Source organism: Grus americana, chromosome 2, assembly GCF_028858705.1.
Source record: "Grus americana isolate bGruAme1 chromosome 2, bGruAme1.mat, whole genome shotgun sequence".
Taxonomy (NCBI): Eukaryota; Metazoa; Chordata; class Aves; order Gruiformes; family Gruidae; genus Grus; species Grus americana.
The window spans coordinates 4,890,616-4,911,028 of NC_072853.1; the positions used below are offsets into that span (position 1 = coordinate 4,890,616).

The 20,413-nt window shown below is 37.2% G+C and overlaps 1 protein-coding gene across 4 annotated transcripts in view; it reads left to right on the plus strand.

Moving 5' to 3' along the window:
- AGO2 (argonaute RISC catalytic component 2) overlaps positions 1-20,413 on the plus strand; it is a 69,968-nt gene that overhangs the window by 30,795 nt on the left and 18,760 nt on the right. For 2 of the 4 annotated variants that reach the window (XM_054814492.1, XM_054814491.1), the window contains exons 4-14: positions 3,621-3,805; positions 5,147-5,283; positions 5,420-5,554; positions 8,181-8,268; positions 9,332-9,479; positions 9,681-9,800; positions 10,155-10,277; positions 12,064-12,197; positions 15,002-15,186; positions 17,090-17,249; positions 19,574-19,664. In XM_054814492.1, coding sequence (XP_054670467.1) covers positions 3,621-3,805; positions 5,147-5,283; positions 5,420-5,554; positions 8,181-8,268; positions 9,332-9,479; positions 9,681-9,800; positions 10,155-10,277; positions 12,064-12,197; positions 15,002-15,186; positions 17,090-17,249; positions 19,574-19,664 — 1,506 coding nt within the window. The remainder of the gene's footprint in view (positions 1-3,620; positions 3,806-5,146; positions 5,284-5,419; positions 5,555-8,180; positions 8,269-9,331; positions 9,480-9,680; positions 9,801-10,154; positions 10,278-12,063; positions 12,198-15,001; positions 15,187-17,089; positions 17,250-19,573; positions 19,665-20,413) is intronic. The other 2 variants (XM_054814494.1, XM_054814495.1) reach the window with 2 other exon arrangements.

Consider the following 20,413-nt stretch of genomic DNA (forward strand, 5'->3'; position numbering starts at 1 on the left):
ATCACACTGAAAAGATTCATGCGCATACAATGATTAATAGATGATCATTAATCTAAGTGGAAGCAGTCCTTGATTTACATGCAATGTGTATTAGCAGTAGAAGAACTGATGCTAAAAAGAAGGCTGATACCAAATTGCCAACATTTTTTTTTCTTTTTCCCCTTGTGTTGCTCTTTAACTTAATGCACTCTGTCCTCATCTCTTGTTGGTGGTCGTTTTTTGTGGGTTTTTTGTCCTTGCTTATTTTACAATTTTTTTTATTATATAAATACTCTTAATCTTTTCTGCTTGGCCTTCACGCTTATCATATACATTTTCATTACTTATCATACCTTATTTTCACTTTTTAATTCCTTCATTTCTTTAGACCTTTCGGAACAAATACAGATTATGTAAATATTAACAATGGTTTTGTAGCTTTTACTCATACATGTTGAGAAGAAGTGTATAGGACACTGTCAAGGTATAAAGATGCTAGTCTCCTCTTTCCTTGTAGGCTCTAGCAGCAAGCCCAGGTCACCTCTAACTGTGGCTTTGTACTCAACTGCTGTGTTACTTGTGTATTTCCCTAAAATGTCTTTCTACAATTAAAATTACAATTAAATTTTAACTGAACTTGAAAATTTTCTTACCTACCAAGATTCAAGAACAACTGATATATCTTAAGCAGTCTTTAATTAGAAAAACCATAACTACAACTGAACTGAGCTGCTGTTTGATACAGAAATGCTACTGCTGTTCCCTTTTTCAGAAGGAAAGCATTAATCCTGTCTATGGCCACAACCTTGCTCCTCTTGACTTTGTCTGTCTGAAGTACTGCTAATGACTCTTTACATGACAGAAGCAGACCTCTTTACACCCATAGCTTGACATTTCCAAACAATCCGTGGGACGCAGGCACCCAGATATTTGATTGGAAACTGTGCATCTGTTTTCCTCTCAATGCCTGGGAAAGAAAAGCTCTTAGATTAATAGAGAAAATGTACATTGTATGCTCAAAACATAAGATAATCACATAGTGATGCATATATTTTTTAGGGAAGTACTAAGAATTCTCCAGAAATACATGGTCAGGTTTAATTTTTATTATTTTTAAATGGTGATATGCTGATTTGTATGAGTCAATCAGACTACATCAGCTGTAAGACCTATTATTTTTAAGAACAGCTTTCAAATTTTTCCACAGGCTTAATGATTTTTCACATCCCTACAGTAACATCCCTTTCACTTAGTTCCTTTAGCTGCAAAAATGTCAACTGTGTTAAAATATAGTAATGGGTCTAGCAGGTAGTAGGTTAGTGACTGAGATTGTAATTTTTTTTTAATTTGTGGATAGATTACACCTGGTGAAACTGTAGGAAACCAAACATTAAATTTGGTGTTAGAGTTTATTCCTAATACTAAAGTACATGCTAAAACTCCCATTTAAAAGTACTTTGTCTTGACATTTTTCATATTTTGCTTACGCTGTGAAACATGAGTATGTTCATTTGCCCTTAAAAATATAGAGTGGGATAAATAAAATATTACTGAGAGACTTAAATTCCGATTTGCAGTGCCTAAAAGTATATGTGATCCTCTGGAGGTAGATCAGGGACACATTTTTTGGTCCTAATGTGTTTTTCGTTGATTCTTTTTTTTAAAACAAAAACTCTTTAATAGCATGTAATTCAGGTGAGATATTAAAGGAAGAAAACCTGGGAAGTTGGATTTAAACTTTACTTATTTGAGCAGTGACTGTAATTCAGCTGTTTTGAAGTGGGATTAGACCCAGCAGCAAAAGCTGTTTGGGCCGAATTCAGCAGTGTGAATTCACCATCACAGCTATGCTAAACGTAATAGGTATTTTGCAGCCTAGCAATTGGAATAGAAATTCTTCAATTCTGGATCTTTTATTTCTACCGGGGACATAGATACTGCAACACAAGTCGTCTCGTTCTTCAGCTTTTTCCATTTCATTGTGGTGAAGGAGCTTCCTAAGTTGAAACCAGGGGGGGGGGGGAAATAAAATGAGATCTTTTTTTAGTTGAAGGGTACCAAAGTTGTTAATAATCAGGTGAGTTGAGTATTAACAGTATTGGGAATAGGAGAAATTATAAAACTTGATTTGGAGAAGGAGAGAAGTTTAAAGGAAAGTGCAGTTCAGGTGTGACAGACATGAGATATAAGTTGAAGAACTTTTGGTGGCGTGGTGGAAAAAAAGACTTCATAGAAAGCTTCCAACCTGTGTCAGCTGAAAACCTGTACTTTTATTTGCACAGCTTTTCAGCAGAATTAACCTTGTGGGCCAGATTCAGACCAGCAACCCCATAATTACAGACTCCAGTTCCTGTTGCTCTCCCATGGCCATACGGCTCCTTTCTCGGCTCAGCTCTCCTGGTGAATGATGTTTGTACTAGAGGAGAGATGCAGCTGCAATATTAATTTTAACTGCCTACTATAAGTTGTCAGCTTGGGTTTTTTTGGCATACAGGGAGCCTTATTATTTATGTTTTATCTTTCCTTCCTGTTTTCTGATTGAAGAAGCTAACTGTCGCAGAAGACCAGGTGATTGCATATGTTAGCTTGCTGTTACCCATGTATTATTTTTGCTAGCCTACTAATTACAGTTTATCTGTTAAATGGATGTCTTTTACAATTTAAATTGTAAGCTCCCTAGGACAGGAAAATGCAATGTTTTTGTTTATATCCAGCACAAAGGATACTCTGATCTTGTTATTTCTTGTAGTCACTCCCAGAACTGCTAATCATTTCAGACAAGCCTTAATTTTAGTCAGTTTAAGAATTTCTGTGCTCAGGATTTCTTTGTTTTAATAAAGAGGAGAAATCAGCATTACAAGTAATTACAAGTAATTGGCTAAAGTAATTTACCATAATGTAGTTTGCCAGTGTTTTTTAGAAAAAAAAAATTCAAAGTAGGGCATAACATGTCAAAAGAGTGTCCCTGTTTCCTGCCTGATAGCATCACTAGTACTTAGGGGTCATTGTTTATTCTTTGTTTGGCATTTAAAAATCGGAGGGGTTTGGGTTGATGGGTTTTGTGTTTGGGTTTTGTGGGGGTTTTTTTTTGGTTGGAGGGGTGGGGTTTAGTTGTGTTTTGGGGTTTGTTTGTTCCCTTTGAAAGCCTCTTGTGGATTTTATTTTTTCTCATTTGTACTATGTCCACTGTAATTATGTACAAAGCACTCTGGTAATCTAGAGAGCAAATACTTGAAATTAATGACTCTTGGCAGGTAGTGACAGACCATATTTTATTTTAGTCATGTAGGAGTTGACGTGAGCAGTGGTGCGTTAGTATGTGTTAGGTATCTGAAATCAGGTTATCGGATCTTCATGGAGACCTCCCTCTTGATACACAAGCACTTCCAAATTATAATGTTGCCTCAAAGAGGGAGATAGATGCCAGCTGGGAAGCACACCAGCTTTCCGAAGTACACCTTTGGGAAGATCTAGCTGTAAAAAGAGGCTGTACCTAACATATGTTGTTTCTTCATCTTTGCTTTTTGTCTCCTACCATGCTTTATAGCGCTGTTCAGAGGAATCCATCATCCCCTCCAAGTCCCTTCGTTTTTCCCCTTTAAATGGAAAGAATCATCTTGGTTTGTTGTTTGGCATTGTTGCAGGTGGAGCTGGAGGTCACGCTGCCAGGAGAAGGAAAGGACAGAATATTTAAGGTGGCTATAAAGTGGATGTCCTGTGTGAGTTTGCAGGCTTTACATGACGCTCTTTCTGGTCGGCTGCCAAGTGTCCCATTTGAAACCATCCAGGCACTGGATGTAGTGATGAGGCACTTGCCTTCCATGAGGTGAGGGGAACACCTTGACGTTGTTTAGGAGGTTGTATTGTTATTTGAATTGCTTTAGTGGCTTTTTTGGGTAGGATGTGCTTTCATAGCTCAACCAAAATAATGGCTAGCTAGCAGATGGCATGCTCAGCAAGACGCAGTACGGTGCCTTTCTGCTCATCAGGTGGAATTAGTAGCCTCCAGCCTGGACACAAGTCCCTTTCCCCGCTGATCTTCAGACTTGCTCCATGTTTGTGTGCTCTCAGGTCAGGGGTGCCCTGCCATCTCACTCATACCCTGTTTCTCTGTAGGCCTCAGAGAAGGAAGCCCTTCCTGAATGGAAGGTAGTTAGAGGTTGGTAGACATGTAAGGGTGATTTTTAAAACTTGTTCCCTATTCATATGTGTCCTTGGGCAGATGTTTATTCCAAATTTTGTATAAAGGAGACTGTGCTAAGTGGACATAGCTGTCACCCAGTATAGCTGGTTTTGTAGAGAAGAAAATCTTGAAAATGATACTATTTTTTTTTTCCAAGCAAGTCGGATCTACAGCATTTGCAAACCCAAGAGATACTGGGTTTAATTCTGCTGCCATAAAACAAGTCACTTAAGACCACAGTTCAAATCACATTCAATTGGAAAATACAGAACAAAGCTTAGAAGGGCTGAACTTTCCCATTTTGAAGGGCTGAACATGGAAAATGAATTAAATTTATGTAAATATCTTTAAATAGCCTTATTACATTGACTTTATCATCACAATAAGGATTACAATAAATAAATCACTTTAGTCAGGTTTTGCAACACAGAAAAAAGCCCAGAGTAGTTAGTCACACATCATTGCTCGGAGAAACATTAGCGCTGGTTTTGATTAGTTTGATATTAAGTGTGCAGTACTGAATTACGGAGGTGGGAGATATATCAAAAATATTTGTTAGATCAGTTGTTCACCCATGCAAAGTTGCCATGGATTTCAGAGGAAGCTATGCACAAGTAAGGGGAGACATTATTACATTGTTGTTTTTTAATAGCAGAGATCTTTAATTATTTTCTTGCTGAAGCTTGGCTGAATTTTTAATAGAGTACAGAAAAAATTAATGCTTTTTGTTTGAATTAGTAGGTACATTGAGTATTCTGAAAATAAATTCAAGCAAACATGAGTAGTAGCCAGTTTCTTACTGTAACTAGCTGGATTTTGAGAGGTGTAACCTGAGTCCTGACAGGAACCTCAGGTTATTGGTAATTTGAAACACTGACATTTCTGTGCTTTTGTGAATAGGCATTTACATTAGTTATGGCTTTATTGCCTTTTTTTTTTTTTTTGCTTTAATTTTATGATCTGGATTTATTTTCTTTATTGCAGATATACTCCTGTGGGGCGATCTTTTTTTACAGCGTCAGAAGGGTGCTCAAATCCATTGGGTGGTGGTAGAGAAGTTTGGTTTGGCTTCCATCAATCAGTCAGACCTTCGTTATGGAAAATGATGTTAAATATTGATGGTAGGTCCTATAAAAATCTTTTCTTGTTCCTTCTTTTTCTTTCAGTGGAAAGGCAAGAATGTAGTTCTATTTGTTGGCTTTCTTAAAAATTTCCTCAGTATTGTTGTAATAAAACGTTAACATTTTTTGTCTACAGTATCTGCAACCGCATTTTACAAAGCACAGCCAGTTATCGAGTTTGTATGTGAAGTTTTGGACTTTAAAAGTATTGAAGAACAACAAAAACCTCTGACAGATTCCCAAAGGGTAAAGTTTACCAAAGAAATAAAAGGTAATGATTAAATTACATAAAGCTGCTTTATTCTCACTGATATGTTACCACTATACACGTTCAAAGTATTTTCTGTAGCAGTTGAGACAGATTATCACAACGAACAGCGCATACACTTTTTGAGCAAAACTAAGAGGGGGGAATCTTTTTATTACTTACGTGTATTTCAAGATTTTCAGAAGTCTGATCAATTTTATGTTTCAGTCTACTTGTCCTTTTTTTCTTACTACATTGGTTAATCTCTGTGGCTTGACAGAGTCACTTTGTGAATATAAACAAAGTTGAGTCAGTTTAGGTAATCATCAGATTTGATGAATCGCTAGTATAAAAAGTTAAGTTGGCATATTTATTTATTGAACCAGATGCATTTAGAGCTCAGGTGTGCACATAAGTAAATTATCATATATTTCAGAAACTGCGGTAACTATATATGCGTGAGCATTTTGCCTGTGGCAAATATAAGGTAGTTTAATTAGCTTTGCCCTTAACGAAAGTGCTTTAGTGAAACCATGATGATTATATGTTGTACTCTAAGTGATGGGATGAACTAAAACTTTGTAGCAGATGGGCAGCAATTCATTGTAGTGAGATTAGTTACTGGCTTGTGACTTGTGCAAGCTTCTCTTCATTTAAGTGTAGGTTCTCTTGACGTACCCTCATTTTTTTTTCTGCCTCACCATCACCCAGTCAGATCAAGTGGCATGTCAAAATTAACTGGTGTGCGTTGGCATCTGAGAGCATCTCGGTGCACAGGTACTACTGAGATCTTTTCTTTCCAGCATTATAGAGCAGCATCTCTTATTATGCCAGTCTCCTTAAAAACAGTTTATCTTCCCAAAGGAATCTTGCTTTATTATATTTAGAAGTTGTATTTATTGTAGTGCTTTACTCTTCTTAAAGTACCCCCATTTCTAGAATAAATACAAGTTAACAGAAACACAAAAATTTCATATTTTTCAGTTTTTAAACATACTGTTAGTGCCATTCCTAGTTCCATGACAAAGATGGTCCAGTTTCTGATCTAATGATTTCAGAATGTTTACAAAGAATAGGATTTAGTGGGGTTTTTTTAATTACTTGATCTTTATTTTTTCCAGTTACTTAGGTCAAGATTTTCATATTCCAGATTTTACTAATAACCTAGTAATGTGTTTTTGAATACTTAGGTATATTTCATACATATACTCTCCTGAAAGGAAATTACAGTTACTCTGAGATGTAATGACTGAATCAAAGAGTTAGAGGAAGAAATCTTACTGTTTGTGTTCACTGAACGTTTCTTCTGGAAAATCAAGGTCCTTCCTTCATAATAAGCTCGATGAAAAGAAAGCAAGTCCAAAAAGAAAAACAAACTCCATCAATCTATCATACAGCTTCCTTGTTTCAACAAAATGTCCACAAAATCATTTTTGCCCAACAAGAAGTTAGCAAGAAAAGTATAAATAAATCCTGAGTTTGTACTGGTTGTAAATGTTTTGAAAAAATAATCAGGCACTGAATTACTGGCTGGTACTGTAATTTTTTTTTCCATGAGGATTTTCATTCTGCAGATAGAAGAAGTCATATCAAATTTGCAGCAAAGCTAGTTGTAAATTGAGGTATTGAGGAGGTAACAGTTTATCTTTTAATGAAAATACTGTGATACAGATTTCAGAGGTATTCATGAAAACTTGATACTTATTGAAGGTTTCATAATAGATAGCACTTTGAGCCGTAACAAATTACATGGAAAGATTAATATGACGTTTCACAAGTTATTAGTGCCTTTGACAGATAGGGGAAATACGCAGTTACGCAGCAGCAGCAGCCTGAGTTTATACACACGTGCAGATATATAAGGAATTCCTCTCTACAGCCCCCGGTTTCCTATTCCCACACATTCAACTTCCTATCTCTAATAGGCCACCTACATCTGTTTTTGCCTAAGCAAGAAAGTAATATAAATGAAAACACTGCATTTGGGCTTATATTTGTGGGCAGTGGTGAATTAGAAACAATTCTTTACGGGTAGCTGTGTCATGCTGGTTTGGGGTGGATAATTTATTCTCCTAGAAACTGTTGGCTTTCAGGTAGGCTTGGCTTTTGTGCCAGTGAGGGTTGCAACAGATGTTTGTCTTCATGAAGAATAAAGCCCCTTGGCCTCATTCCATGGGCTTCTAGAGGCTGTGTGGTTTGGGTTTTTTTCCCCCCTCGATTCATTAGTTCTGAGTTGGTTGCAATAGCTGGAGGTCTTACAGACACGGTATGTTTAGACATAAAGTATAAACAAACTTTTCGTTTCAAGGAGGTTGTGTGCCCTTTTTGTCCTTCCACCATCCTGGACTTCCTTAGTGGTACAGAAGTGGAATTCACAGAATGTGTTCAGCTTCGTCTGCGAACTGTTGGGGCTTTGGGCTTTCATCTTGTCTCTAAAATTCTTTGTCAAACTTTGGCTGAAGCTCAGGGGGTTTGAATTTTAAGATTATAAATTGTTTTTTTTGAGTTCTGTCTGGGATACCCTTCAGTGCTCAGAGAACGTGCTCAATAGTGAATAGCTTTACTGCACAGTTTAAGCGGTTTTGTGTAGCAATTAAGGGGGCTGACACCTTGATTCTGAAGAAAGTGATACATATTTTCCAATTTTTAGGTCTAAAGGTGGAGATAACACACTGTGGACAAATGAAAAGAAAGTACAGAGTGTGCAATGTCACCAGACGACCAGCAAGTCACCAAACGTAAAGTGTTTTGCTTCTTTTTAAGCATATGTTTAATCTCAGGCTGGTAAAGTGTCTTGCCTGCCTTACTGACGTAGGAAAAGTTGTCTTGAAAAATGATGCTTTCTTTGGTCAATGTATTTAAAATACACCTCAAAGTATTTTCCAGATTTTGCTATTCTTTTTGTTCTATTTTTATTCTATAATTAATGTCATGGCATTTGCACCAGTCGCTTTGTTTTAAATCTGTGGTGGGTTTTTTTGTTTTGGTTTGGTTTTTTCATTTTTGAATTTCTTCAACATTGGAAGAACATGGTGCCCAAATAGTAGCTTAATGTTTCCCTGAACTGTTGAGTAGAAAAGTAGTGCCAACTGGGATCAGCTTTCTAATCTTGCTTATTACCGATCTATTTTTCCTCTGTTTAGTTTTAATCACTAACCAGAGATTTGCAGATAACTTGAATATGGAGGCATTTATTCCCATTTCTAATAAAGTAAAGTAAGAAACAAAACTGCTAACAGCTTTTTCTAAAAAGGTAACGGGTCAGTATCTAAATCTGGTATTTAATTGTTTGGGCTTTGTTTCGTCCTCTTTCAGTGTTATATTAACGAAAAGACAGTAATTGTGCCACCTTGATGTAAGTCTATGCAAACGTGTGCATATACGGAAATATATTTGTAACGTACAGAAAGAGAGAAATGCATTTCTGAAGCAATAATTGGTTTTGTGACTCTCATAGTAGGCTTGCTATTTTCTCTGCATGGCATATCATAAAATGTAGTGCTGCTAGTATCCCAAATAAGCAGAAAACGTTAGTCTCTCTCTAAGGCACCTGCTCTTAGGAAACTTAATTTATAGCTTCAGGTATCAAGAATGTTAGAGAAATAGCCTTCTGTGGTACTATTAGAAGACACATGGTAGTGGCAATGATGGAATCTTAATTATAAAAGTGCACTTGCATCATTTCAGCAAGATAGGTTTAATCTTCAGTAAGCTTAGCTTGTGCCAAGAAATATATTGAGCAAGTGTGGGAAAGTATTCTACATAAAGTAATCGCTTATTTTCGTATTTGATTTCCAATAGATTCCCACTTCAGCAGGAGAATGGACAAACTGTTGAATGCACTGTAGCTCAGTATTTTAAGGACAGGCACAAATTAGTTTTACGCTATCCTCACCTTCCATGTTTACAAGTTGGACAGGAGCAGAAACACACATACCTTCCTCTTGAGGCAAGTAAACTTTTAGATAATACTGTATTCTGGGAATGGGGAGGGAGGTCGGGGAAGAAAGGCTCAAATATTGACAAACTGTTTTTCACGTAGCCAACTTTAGAAATTGTGTAATGCAGCAATGAAAGGAAAAAAAAACCCAACCCCAGACAAAACAGTTGTATTCTGTTTTTAAACTTCCTTTGTATGGGGATATTTTAGGTGTGCAACATAGTGGCAGGACAAAGATGCATAAAGAAACTCACTGACAATCAAACTTCCACTATGATTCGAGCAACTGCCAGATCAGCACCTGACCGTCAAGAAGAGATTAGCAAATTGGTGAGTGTTCTGTTGAAGTTGAGTGTAGTAATGGACTTAACTTTTCTCTTACTATTAGCAGATACTAAATAGTTTGTGTACTGCACATAGGTTACGAACTTGTTTTTATAGGACTTTCTCCATTCATCACAGAGAAATACATTCACACAGAAGGTTTTCGAGTGTTCTTTTGGTGTTTTATTTCAAATTTTGAGGCATCCATGTATCCAAGTGGAATTAACAGAGCCTCTGAATGCTTGGCATCACCCATATATAAGGGGTATGTGCCCAAACACAGGTTACCTCAGAAAGTTTTAGATCTCATAAAAGGAACTTCTTTTTCTGCAAGAAATACCTAATTCCTTTTAATTTCAGATGCGGAGTGCGAGTTTTAATACCGACCCTTATGTTCGTGAATTTGGAATAATGGTCAAAGATGAAATGACAGATGTGACCGGTAGAGTCCTACAGCCTCCTTCAATCCTCTACGGAGGCAGGGTACGTAGAACAGATACAGTACAATCTGTGATAACTTCTAAAATATGGTTGCTTTAATGAATGATATTGGGTGTAATGGGATAAAATCATCATAAGAACTTAAATATAATTTTTGAAAGTCCTTAAATATAACAGGCATGTTGTGTGTGATGATGGTCTGTCCCTCAATCGCGTCTTCATTTCAGAAAGGAAAGGTAGAGTAAAAATGCACTTACATAAACTTAAGAGGGAAAACGTGTGTAAGCTGTGTTTTTTCTTACACTGTTTTATTGCATGTTGCAAGAAGAAATCCACAAATAGTGGTTCAAATTGGTGTGTATGGAGAAGAACAGAGATAAATTATTTCTGTTCATTTTTACCTCCCCTAACTCTGAAATCTTCCTGAACTTCTGGTTGGTTTGGAGTGTTCTGGGTAGAGCAGCTGTGTTTAGGACAACTATCTTAAGGTATTATCTCTACCAGCGTGTTTTTCTCTAAAGCCATTTCTTCTGTTGGAGTATTTATTCACCGGGTTTTTTCTTTACAATGGTTTTTCAGATGGCCTTTCTGACATAGTCGTCTTACTGTCATGTCTTTCAAAAAAAGCTTGAGAAACAGCTTTTTCTATCAATTATATAACATGTCTTGGTTTTATGCAAGTTGAAAGCTTTGATCGCTGGGATAACTTAGTTTGTGAAGGCTTCTGATGAACCTCTTCTATGTCATGGATTGCCAGCTGAAGACAGTTCTGTCCCTACACACAAATCAGACTGTCGCCTGCATAAACCCACAGTAGGAGAGGATCTTGTGTCTTCTACCTACAGCTTTTCAGGCAAAATCAGGCAGATTAGTTCAAACCTTCCTTCACTGACAGGTTAAGATAACCCAGCTGTCTTTGCCTGATCCTGGTTAGGGAGAGTGCTCTCGTGAACTATTCTGGCACCAGGGGAACAGGGGGAACAAGAGCTTAATGGCAGATGAATGATGAAATAGTTGGAGTGGGGGAGGTACTGCCTTCAGCAGACATGATTCTTTGCAAAATGAATTATAAAATTTGTGTGTGTTCTGAAAAATTCCCATAAATTTTAGCTGTTGCTGCTAAATGAGAAGGCAGACATTGTGGTAACTTGTCTAAAACATCTATGGGATACTAATACTTATTAAGGTAATTAACATCACCAGAATTACTTTAGTCATCTTACTATATACCTTGTCCTCTAGATAATCCATCGCAGTAGTGTCTGCTTGATGGGAGGAAAAAAGTGTTGCGCAGGTCAGAGTTGAATAACTGATCATCTTTTGTCAGCTGGTTCACATTTTTCCTAGAGTTGTGTGAGTGACATGAAACCACTATTTGCCTCTGCTTAGTGATGAGTAAAATATTGATGATACTTAATTTAAGTCGCTCTTGGAAAGTTCACTGAGCAGTTGTAAAGTCACTGTAGAAATGTATGTTCTTGTCAACGTTACATACCAAGCATGAATCTGACTTGCTATCTATATGTGATTTCTATCTGCTGCTGGCTTATATAACCAAAGGAAACCATTAGCAATAAAAATGAACAATATGAGCTTTATTTTTTTGAGCTTTATTTTTCACCAGACTAGCAAGCTGTCTTGCCACAGTGATAGAATGATCTTTGTAAGACAGGATGGATGTTGGAACAGTAGAGAGAAACATCTGCAAATATAAATAGCCTGCTAGTTGGAGGGAAGCAGAAGCATAATGGATTTTTGTTAGCATGAATCAATTTTTGCATTAGTGTTTTATTTTTATGTGTGTTTTTTTTTTTCCTTCCACTTCCAGAATAAAGCAATTGCTACACCAGTTCAAGGAGTCTGGGACATGAGGAATAAACAGTTTCACACTGGAATTGAAATAAAGGTTTGGGCAATTGCATGCTTTGCTCCCCAGCGCCAATGCACTGAAGTTCATCTTAAGTAAGTGTATTTCATAAGATGGTGATTTTATTATTTGTTATATATGGAAATACCATAATTTCACTTATTTATTTAGAATATATATTTTGTTAAATTGTTGGCAATGCACCTTTTACAGTGCTTTTGAAGTTCTGTCTCTGTGTTTTGAATGACGCCAGTATGATTTCAATGCTAGCATCATGAAATCCTCCAAATCAGACTTACCAAAAGCAATTTATACTGTATGGCAGGTTTCTGACAGAATTTAACATGACTGAAATGGTGTTAATCACCAAGTATTTGTCAAGAGTAAACGCTAACTTAAAAGGAAAATTTCAAAAAGCAATCTGACTTTTGTCTAAACCTTTCTACCCTCTAGAGTAATCGTAATGTGCAAGTTGCTGTATTTGCAAGATGAGTAGAACTAGCTGTTATTTTGTTGATTTTGAGCATTTGAATGAAATTTTCAATTGTGTTTTTCTCTTATCTTTGGATGGAACATGATTGTTGAAAGACTATTGTTAGAAGTGACATCTACCATTCTTAGATCAGGGAAAGCATGCATGCTCGTGTAAATGGATTGTCCGGTTCCTCCTTTTGCATGCAGTTGCTTTCCCTTCATGCATGGGCAAGTGCAGCTCTTACAGCTGCCCTAACAGGTGACTCAGCTGCTCTTTGTAAGGTGAATATAAGACAGCGATTATTCATAACAACAGTATTGCCATAGCAGTGTTCCTTTAGATGGTTTGCCAAATAGCTTGGGAATTTTTCCTCAAGAAGTGGTGAGCAAACAATGGGAATCTTAGCTTTTACTTTTCTTCCCATTGTGTAAGGCTAGGGACTTGTTCTCCCCGGGTGCATGGCAGGAGCTAAGTTGCCAGAGAATTCTCCCTTCCACACTGTTGCTTCTAGTGGAAATGCTGCATAGGAGAAGTTAGTTTTGAGAGATAGGCAGAAGTCTTCAACATAATGAGCCAAAATAAAATTACTTAGTGGCTTAGGTGGAGTTTGTCCTTACTGCGAAAGGACATTCTTTCATGCTAGGAATATGGCTGTATCCAGTTGCATCTTGTTGCCTCGTTACATCTTGTTGAGCAAGTTGGAACTCAGCTGCTGTAGATCCATCAGAGTAAACACATTTAAAATTCCTAAAAGTCTTCAAAATCATCCTGCTTTACCTGTCAGGAACAGGGAGAGAACCTTTCCTCTTAGACACCATACTTACAGATGGACTTATAAAGGCTCCAAACCTGTACCATTTTAGACTTTCATGTTCTGCCACTGACACTTCCTGCTTATAGTGATGAGTGCCTGTTTTGCCAGAGAAAATGCTTAATGCGCCGATTTTCTGCAATAAGCCACAAGCTGCAGGGCTGAAGCTCACAGGCTGTTATGATTCATGAAAGTTAACAACAGGTTTGGAAGAAACTAAATCTTCACACCCTCTCAGTGGCTAAGACTATTATCTGGCACCCTTTGGTGAAGATAAACAACTTTTTAGACACCTATGGGAACATCTGCTCCGAATTAATAAAAACGGGCTTTGTCAGTGTTGATGCCAGTTAAGCATTGCTACCTGGGATCACGTTTACTATGCTGGTCATTAAGCCAAGTGCCAAAGGACATCTCTGTGTGCATCTGTATTAGTGTTTTAGTTTGGAGCAGGAGTGCAGATTTGAAGTGATGCTCCTGATGGTCACCAGCTGCCATGCCGTGTTCTGCATTCAGGAGCAGTCTGAGTGTACAGTGTGGATTTCTTTTGGATAAAACTGGACTAGAAGATCTGCTTCAGCCCACTGTACCAGACTGCAGCCACTCTGAAGAAAAATTCCAGAAACACATGTAGTGTGAATGCTGGTCCCTTGGCACCAGGTACTCCCCTGTAAAGGTCTGCACTGTGACTCCTCGCTGCTTGCTCATCTGGCCTTTATTTGTGGGGATGGTACTTAGGGACTACTCATGCACCATTGATGCAGGCATCCAAGCTGGAGGAGCCATGACTTTGAAGATGCTTTCAAGACTGGGTATGCTCTATAAAACCCTAGGCAGGAGTGCTTTCGATTGTCTTGCGTACAACAGGCACTGTGTCGTCTTGGTGTCCCTTCAAAAGGAACGATAGCCAAATGCTGCCGTGTTAACGAGGGCCGGGAGAAGGAGGCAGGCTTGCAACACAGCAGACCCTGCTAGCAGCGGGGCTGAAGGAGTCTTCACTGATAAAAGCTTCTGACAAAATTAGGTTGTGTCTGTTTCTGACCAGTTCCATCAAAGGGTCACTTACATTTACACCATCCTTGGAGCAGATTTGTCTTCACCTCCAGGATCCACCTTTTTGCTGATATCTAGCAACATTTTCTTGTGCATTAGTACTGATGTTAGATCAATTGGCTGAGACGCAGTCGTTGGTAACTTCTGTTTGGTTTTTTCCTCACCAAGAAAAAGAAGGAACTCCAGCCATTTCTGTAGTGATATACAAGGAGGTATGATAGAGCAGGCTATCCAAAATATCATCGTGGCAGTGTTTTTGCAAAAAGTAGCTTATACTGAATATCCCATAGAAAGATCAAATAAGGTGGAATTTGCTTTGGGAATGAAGTTTTTAGTAATGGTGTTATTTATACAGTTTATTTCCTCCTCTTCCCCTCTCTTTCCTTTGGTGGTGACTACATAGGCACAGTCAATTAAGGATGCACTTGGGGTAAATTCCCAGGTTTTTGGACAGTGCAACTCTGCAAGTTTTAACAGGATTGTTCCATTAAAAATAAGAACAAAAATCAAAGTGGATTTTGCTACCTGAGAATCTAATGTATTTTATTTACATCCTTCAGGTCCTTTACAGAACAACTGAGGAAGATTTCCAGAGATGCAGGAATGCCAATCCAGGGGCAGCCGTGCTTCTGTAAATACGCGCAGGGAGCTGACAGTGTGGAGCCCATGTTCAGACATCTCAAGAACACTTATACTGGGCTGCAGCTTGTTGTAGTAATTTTGCCTGGAAAAACACCAGTCTATGGTCAGTGAGTGCAAATCATGAGTGTGCGTTTCAGTCACAATTTAAAAATTTAAAATGTTGTTCGTTGGGTTTATTTGGTGAAGTATCTGAATGAGAGAAGTTTAATTCTGGTTTAACTATATAAATTGCATTTAGGGAATGGGCTGTAAATTAATTTTATTCTTGTGCTGCATGATGTTTTATATTAAGTTCTTAATTCTTTTCATTATTTTCGTCTATGCTTTTAATTTGCTTTTCCACATTCTTCCTGTTGGTTGCATTTGAGATGCAGTTTGTGAGTGAGAAAGCTAAACCAGGGCTTTTGTGAAATGGATGAAATTGATATGCAGTGGATTCAAATATACTTAATATAATTCGTGTGCTAAAAATTCCAAGTGATTGAAGTAATGAACTCAAGAACTGTGTAGCTTTTAGAACATCTTTGCTTACTCACACCGTCACCCTTTTGCAAAAAAAGTTGAGTGAAGGAGATTTCTGCCAATTGATTTCTTCCTATTCTTTCAGTTTTTTAACTCCTGGGTTGCGAGGACACAGAGGCAGGGAACGTGAAAGCTCCGTAACTGAAACTGTTTTTTGGAAACAGATTGACAATTAGTGCATTTTACACAGCACAGACACATAGGTTTTAATATGTTTTAGATAAACCACGCATTTTGGTTTTTAACTAGCTCTTCCTATAGGCAAGACTGCTTGTTTTCCTATCCTGCCTTCCTCCTTTTTTCACTTACCTTGCCTAATTGCAGCACCATCCACTATTTTTCTCCCACAGCTTCATGGACTGTCTCTCTAATGGCTTAGATCTACCAAGCAGCTGCAGATTTGTTTTACCTGATCCCTCACTAATTTAATACAGCAGAAAATAATTGCCTAACTTTCTTTTCCCAATATTATCTCATATAAAATAGATTAAAAAAGGAACTTTTACAAAATAGTATCTTTTGCCCCATTGAATTCAGCCTTGCCAAGGAAGTTGCTCATCTTTAATTTGTTTCGCTGTTCTGCTTGGCATTAAAAGGGGACTCTTTCCTCTACTTAACCACTGAGAGGATGTGGTACCGCTCTCATCTGCTTTCCTTGTCATTATCTTTAATTATAGTTCTTTCTGCTCCCTCTAATCATCTCTCTATTTTCTCCCTGCGTTCTTCCATTCTCTTGCACTGCCTATACCCACAGTCTTGTCTTTTCTCCTCCTCTCACCCTGCTCCTCAAAAAGCCTTTCCTTTTCCCAAGGGGGGGATTGTATCTTCTCTGAGCTTGTCTTGGAACCTAAATTTCTTCTTTTCCTGAGTGTAAGAGTATGGCTCTCTTAAAGCCTTTAAGTCTGGATTTTGTTGTTAACAATAGGTTTTGTTTTAATCTTTTGAATAGTACAGTTCTTAATGAGCTTCTTTTGGAGGTTTTATGGGCCATCCTTTGCTAAACTGGCCATGGTTTATGCAAGCGATAAACGGATAAACTGATTAGCTGAATATTACTCCGCACACATCTATTAAGTTTGCATTACTAGTCCAGTGTTTAATAGTGAAACAAGTGCTCATCATCCTAATGTTATCCACATTACCTACTTCATTAGCCCAAGATTCTTCCACACTGATGATAAAACACTGTAATTCCAAAATTACAGTTAGTGTAATTTTTAAAAAAGGTTAAAATAAGCCAACGGAGCCTTTAGTTATATTTAGGACTCAGTTACTGCGCTGTCAGCAGCTGGAGCAGCACAGAACTGGGAAGGGGTTTCTTGGAGGCCAGGGTAGAGTTTGGGGGGTTAGGTTTCTTCTTGTTTCATTAAGTTTAAACAACCGCTTTGCTAAAACTCTAGGTATAGTTAACTGAATTAATGTGTCCTATATTGTTTGATTTGTGATATGCAATTTTTTTTTTTTGCTCTTACTTTGTTTTGCAGCTGAGGTGAAGCGTGTTGGCGACACTGTGCTGGGAATGGCGACGCAGTGCGTTCAGATGAAAAATGTGCAAAGAACAACACCGCAAACTCTGTCTAACCTTTGCTTAAAAATAAATGTCAAATTAGGAGGCGTAAATAATATTTTACTGCCACAGGGAAGGTAAGCCACCTTTCAAAGAAGAAGAGGGTGTTGTATTGTAAAGAGAACATACGTCACACTTAAATAACTGGGTGCTTTTATCTGTAGTCATAGCACTGTAGTTTAAGTGCCTCGTCAGTTGAACTATCTTTTGTCTTCTAATAGTCCTGCAAAAGTTAGGTGACAAAGACTGGAGAGGAATACTTGCTCCAGTTGAAATCTATAATAAAAATATTGTTACTGCAATCCGACCATTGAATTATACAACTTTCATGTGACTGAAAAATTTATAATATTTTATTTGCCTTGATTTTTCAGAAACAGCATCTTGAGTAGTACTGCCTCTTCCTTTATAGTTTAATTGTTTTCAAGATTCTTCATTTTGTTGTATGTCTTAACGTACGTAGATATTTAAAAAAAGAAAACTAGGAGCAGAAAACTCTTAATTGGTTTCCAGGTCCAGTTTACCTTGCAATTTCTTACTAGTATTACATTGATAAGTTTTAATTATACTGTGATATATTCTGTGAAGTTGTTTTGATACTGTTGAGTTCCATATCTGACATGGCACTGAAGTCCTGCATATAGTTGAGTGGGAGTGAAATTAATATCTTCTTATTTGTAAAAAAAGGAGGGACTCTGCTGTTAAAGACTATACTTGGTTTGTGTATCATCTTAATACAAGTGTTCTTAAATTGAAACTCTTCATGAGTTTTATTGAAAAATCAGTGACAAGAAATTCTAATGGAAGAATGAACAAAATACAGCTTGTTTTGTCTTACCTGTGCAGGATAGCAAAGGCTGGCGTAAAGATATATAAAGTTATTTTAATCAAAATGAACAACTAGGTTTCTATGTCAGTAAAAAGATGGCATTTTTAGAATCATTGCATCTCAAGCTGTAGAGAGAGCTCAGGGAATAACCCGCTACATCATTCTTGGGAGCCTGTTTCAAAGAAGTCAACATTCTGTTTTGCACAGATAAGCAAATTTTCACTTTGACGTATTTAGGCTAGTCAGAAGGCAGCTGCTGAAAAATAATCCAAGAGCCAGTACTTAGGGAGGGAGGAAAAAAGAACACATTGTCAGAAGGGGTATATATATATTTTGTGTATCTTGTTAAATTCTGTTTATTGCACTAAATATACTCAGTCTGAGCAATATTCTTGTTGGAGACTCCTGCTAAAGCAACTAAAAATCATTGTATTACAGAGCATGCATTTCAAAAAGGCACAGTGGTTTTGGTTTTTTGGGATTTTTTGGTTTTGGGTTTTTTTTTTTCAAAAAGAAGTTAAAGATACTGCTGTAGAAACAAAACAGAAACACGCACCCCATATAAGTAGTTTTACGCTGGATTCATAAACATAAGGTCTCTGTTAAGTGGCATGTGTTGACAACAATAATGTGGCCAGAAAGCTGAATTCTACTCATACCAATAAACTACGCATTCATGAAGATAGAGTTAAGTAAAGGGAGGGAAAAATGGCACAACTACACACAACACCTAGGCATTTGGGAAAAGTGAAGATTTTGGGCATTTAAAACAGAACTCTCTATTATTTTCTGTTGCTTGAAGGGAATAGAACAGCTTTTTATTTGTATAATTGCATTATAAGTTACATAATTACAATTACCTTGAAATTCCTTTTTAGAGAAGGTCTGAAAACAGATGAATCTATATAACTGTTCCCACACACACCTACATACACATGAAAATATTCTGATGGTCTAAGATTTCCATTTAAAATTGTTTTATTAATGAATAGAGTTAAAGCGTAAAACTTCCAGTGTAGTGTTTTGGTGTTCTACTTTTGATGCAGTGGATTAATATCTTCACTTCAAGTGTTTGTTTTTTTTTAAATTTTGAAGCATAGTTTAAAAAAATAAATATCTAGTTTTAAAATAATACCTATTATATCCACAATTCTTGTACTCCCTTACCAATGCTATTTTTTGTTCAGAAACAAAATCATAGTGTCTTTATACGTGCACAGTCTTCCAATTTTCTCAGATGCTATTTGATGCTAAGGGATTAACTTTTATTGTTTCCCGTGATCTAATTAACAGAGGCTGCACTTCTCCAAGTTCAAAAAATGGATTTTTTTTATTATTCATTTTTAATGAAAATTATCAATTAGATATGCTTAAAAATACGCCTACGTATTTAGTATAAGAACCCTAATCAGGACTTCTAATTACTGTCACAGTACAAGTGACCAACTCTAGTCAAGTGCAAATTGGTGACTAATTCACTGCAAGAGTACAGAGTGCTATTTACTTGAGTTATAATCCGCTTTATTAAGCGTAAGCCTTGTTTCTTTCACAAATTTGCTTTCTCTTTATCAGACCACCGGTATTTCAACAGCCTGTCATATTCCTTGGTGCAGATGTAACTCATCCGCCAGCTGGAGATGGAAAAAAGCCTTCCATTGCTGCAGTGAGTAAATTGTGTAATGATCTTTAACCTCTGCTCTCTCCTGCTGCTCAGCTCTAATACATTTTATTGCTTTCAATTCTTTTGTGGTCCATTTCTTCTGATTGCCTAATTATAGTATTATAAATTATTTTTCTGCAGGAATCTAATGAAACTTTGGAGAGCTTGCTCTGATACTAATTACTTAAATGTGTGTATTAGCTTGTAAAATGCCTGAGCTGCTAATACACAGAGGAGCTTTTCTATTAGCTGATATTTATCAGCAACCTGTAATAAGCTGGTGCGTGTTTAAATCTGCTTTTTCAGCAGTTAAAAATGTTAAGAATTTATCCCTTGCTGATAGGGAATTAGGCTGGCTCAGTTGTGGGTTTGGGGGGTTCAGGCTTCTTGATGACACAAATTGTGTAGTAATCTCTCGAAAGAAAGGCTTTTGACTTGCATTACTTCAAACACCTGTAATGGCTGCTCTGGCTGATGTAATAGTGAAGATATAATAGTGTCAGTACGTGTGGTTTTCATCTTAGGGTTAGCTCTGGTGCTTAATAAATACTTCTTTTAAAAAAGTTACACATGTGTTCAGGGAAAGCCAGGCAAAGATGTGCTTAGTTCTGACTTTGACATATGAAATTTGGATTTGTTTGCTTGCTTAAGTCCCATGCCATTTTTAAAATGTGTGAATTTTGAGGTTTCATACAGAGAAAGTTCCCTTCCCTTGGTGGGCAGGGTCTGTTCGGAGTGGACATTTCTGTGGT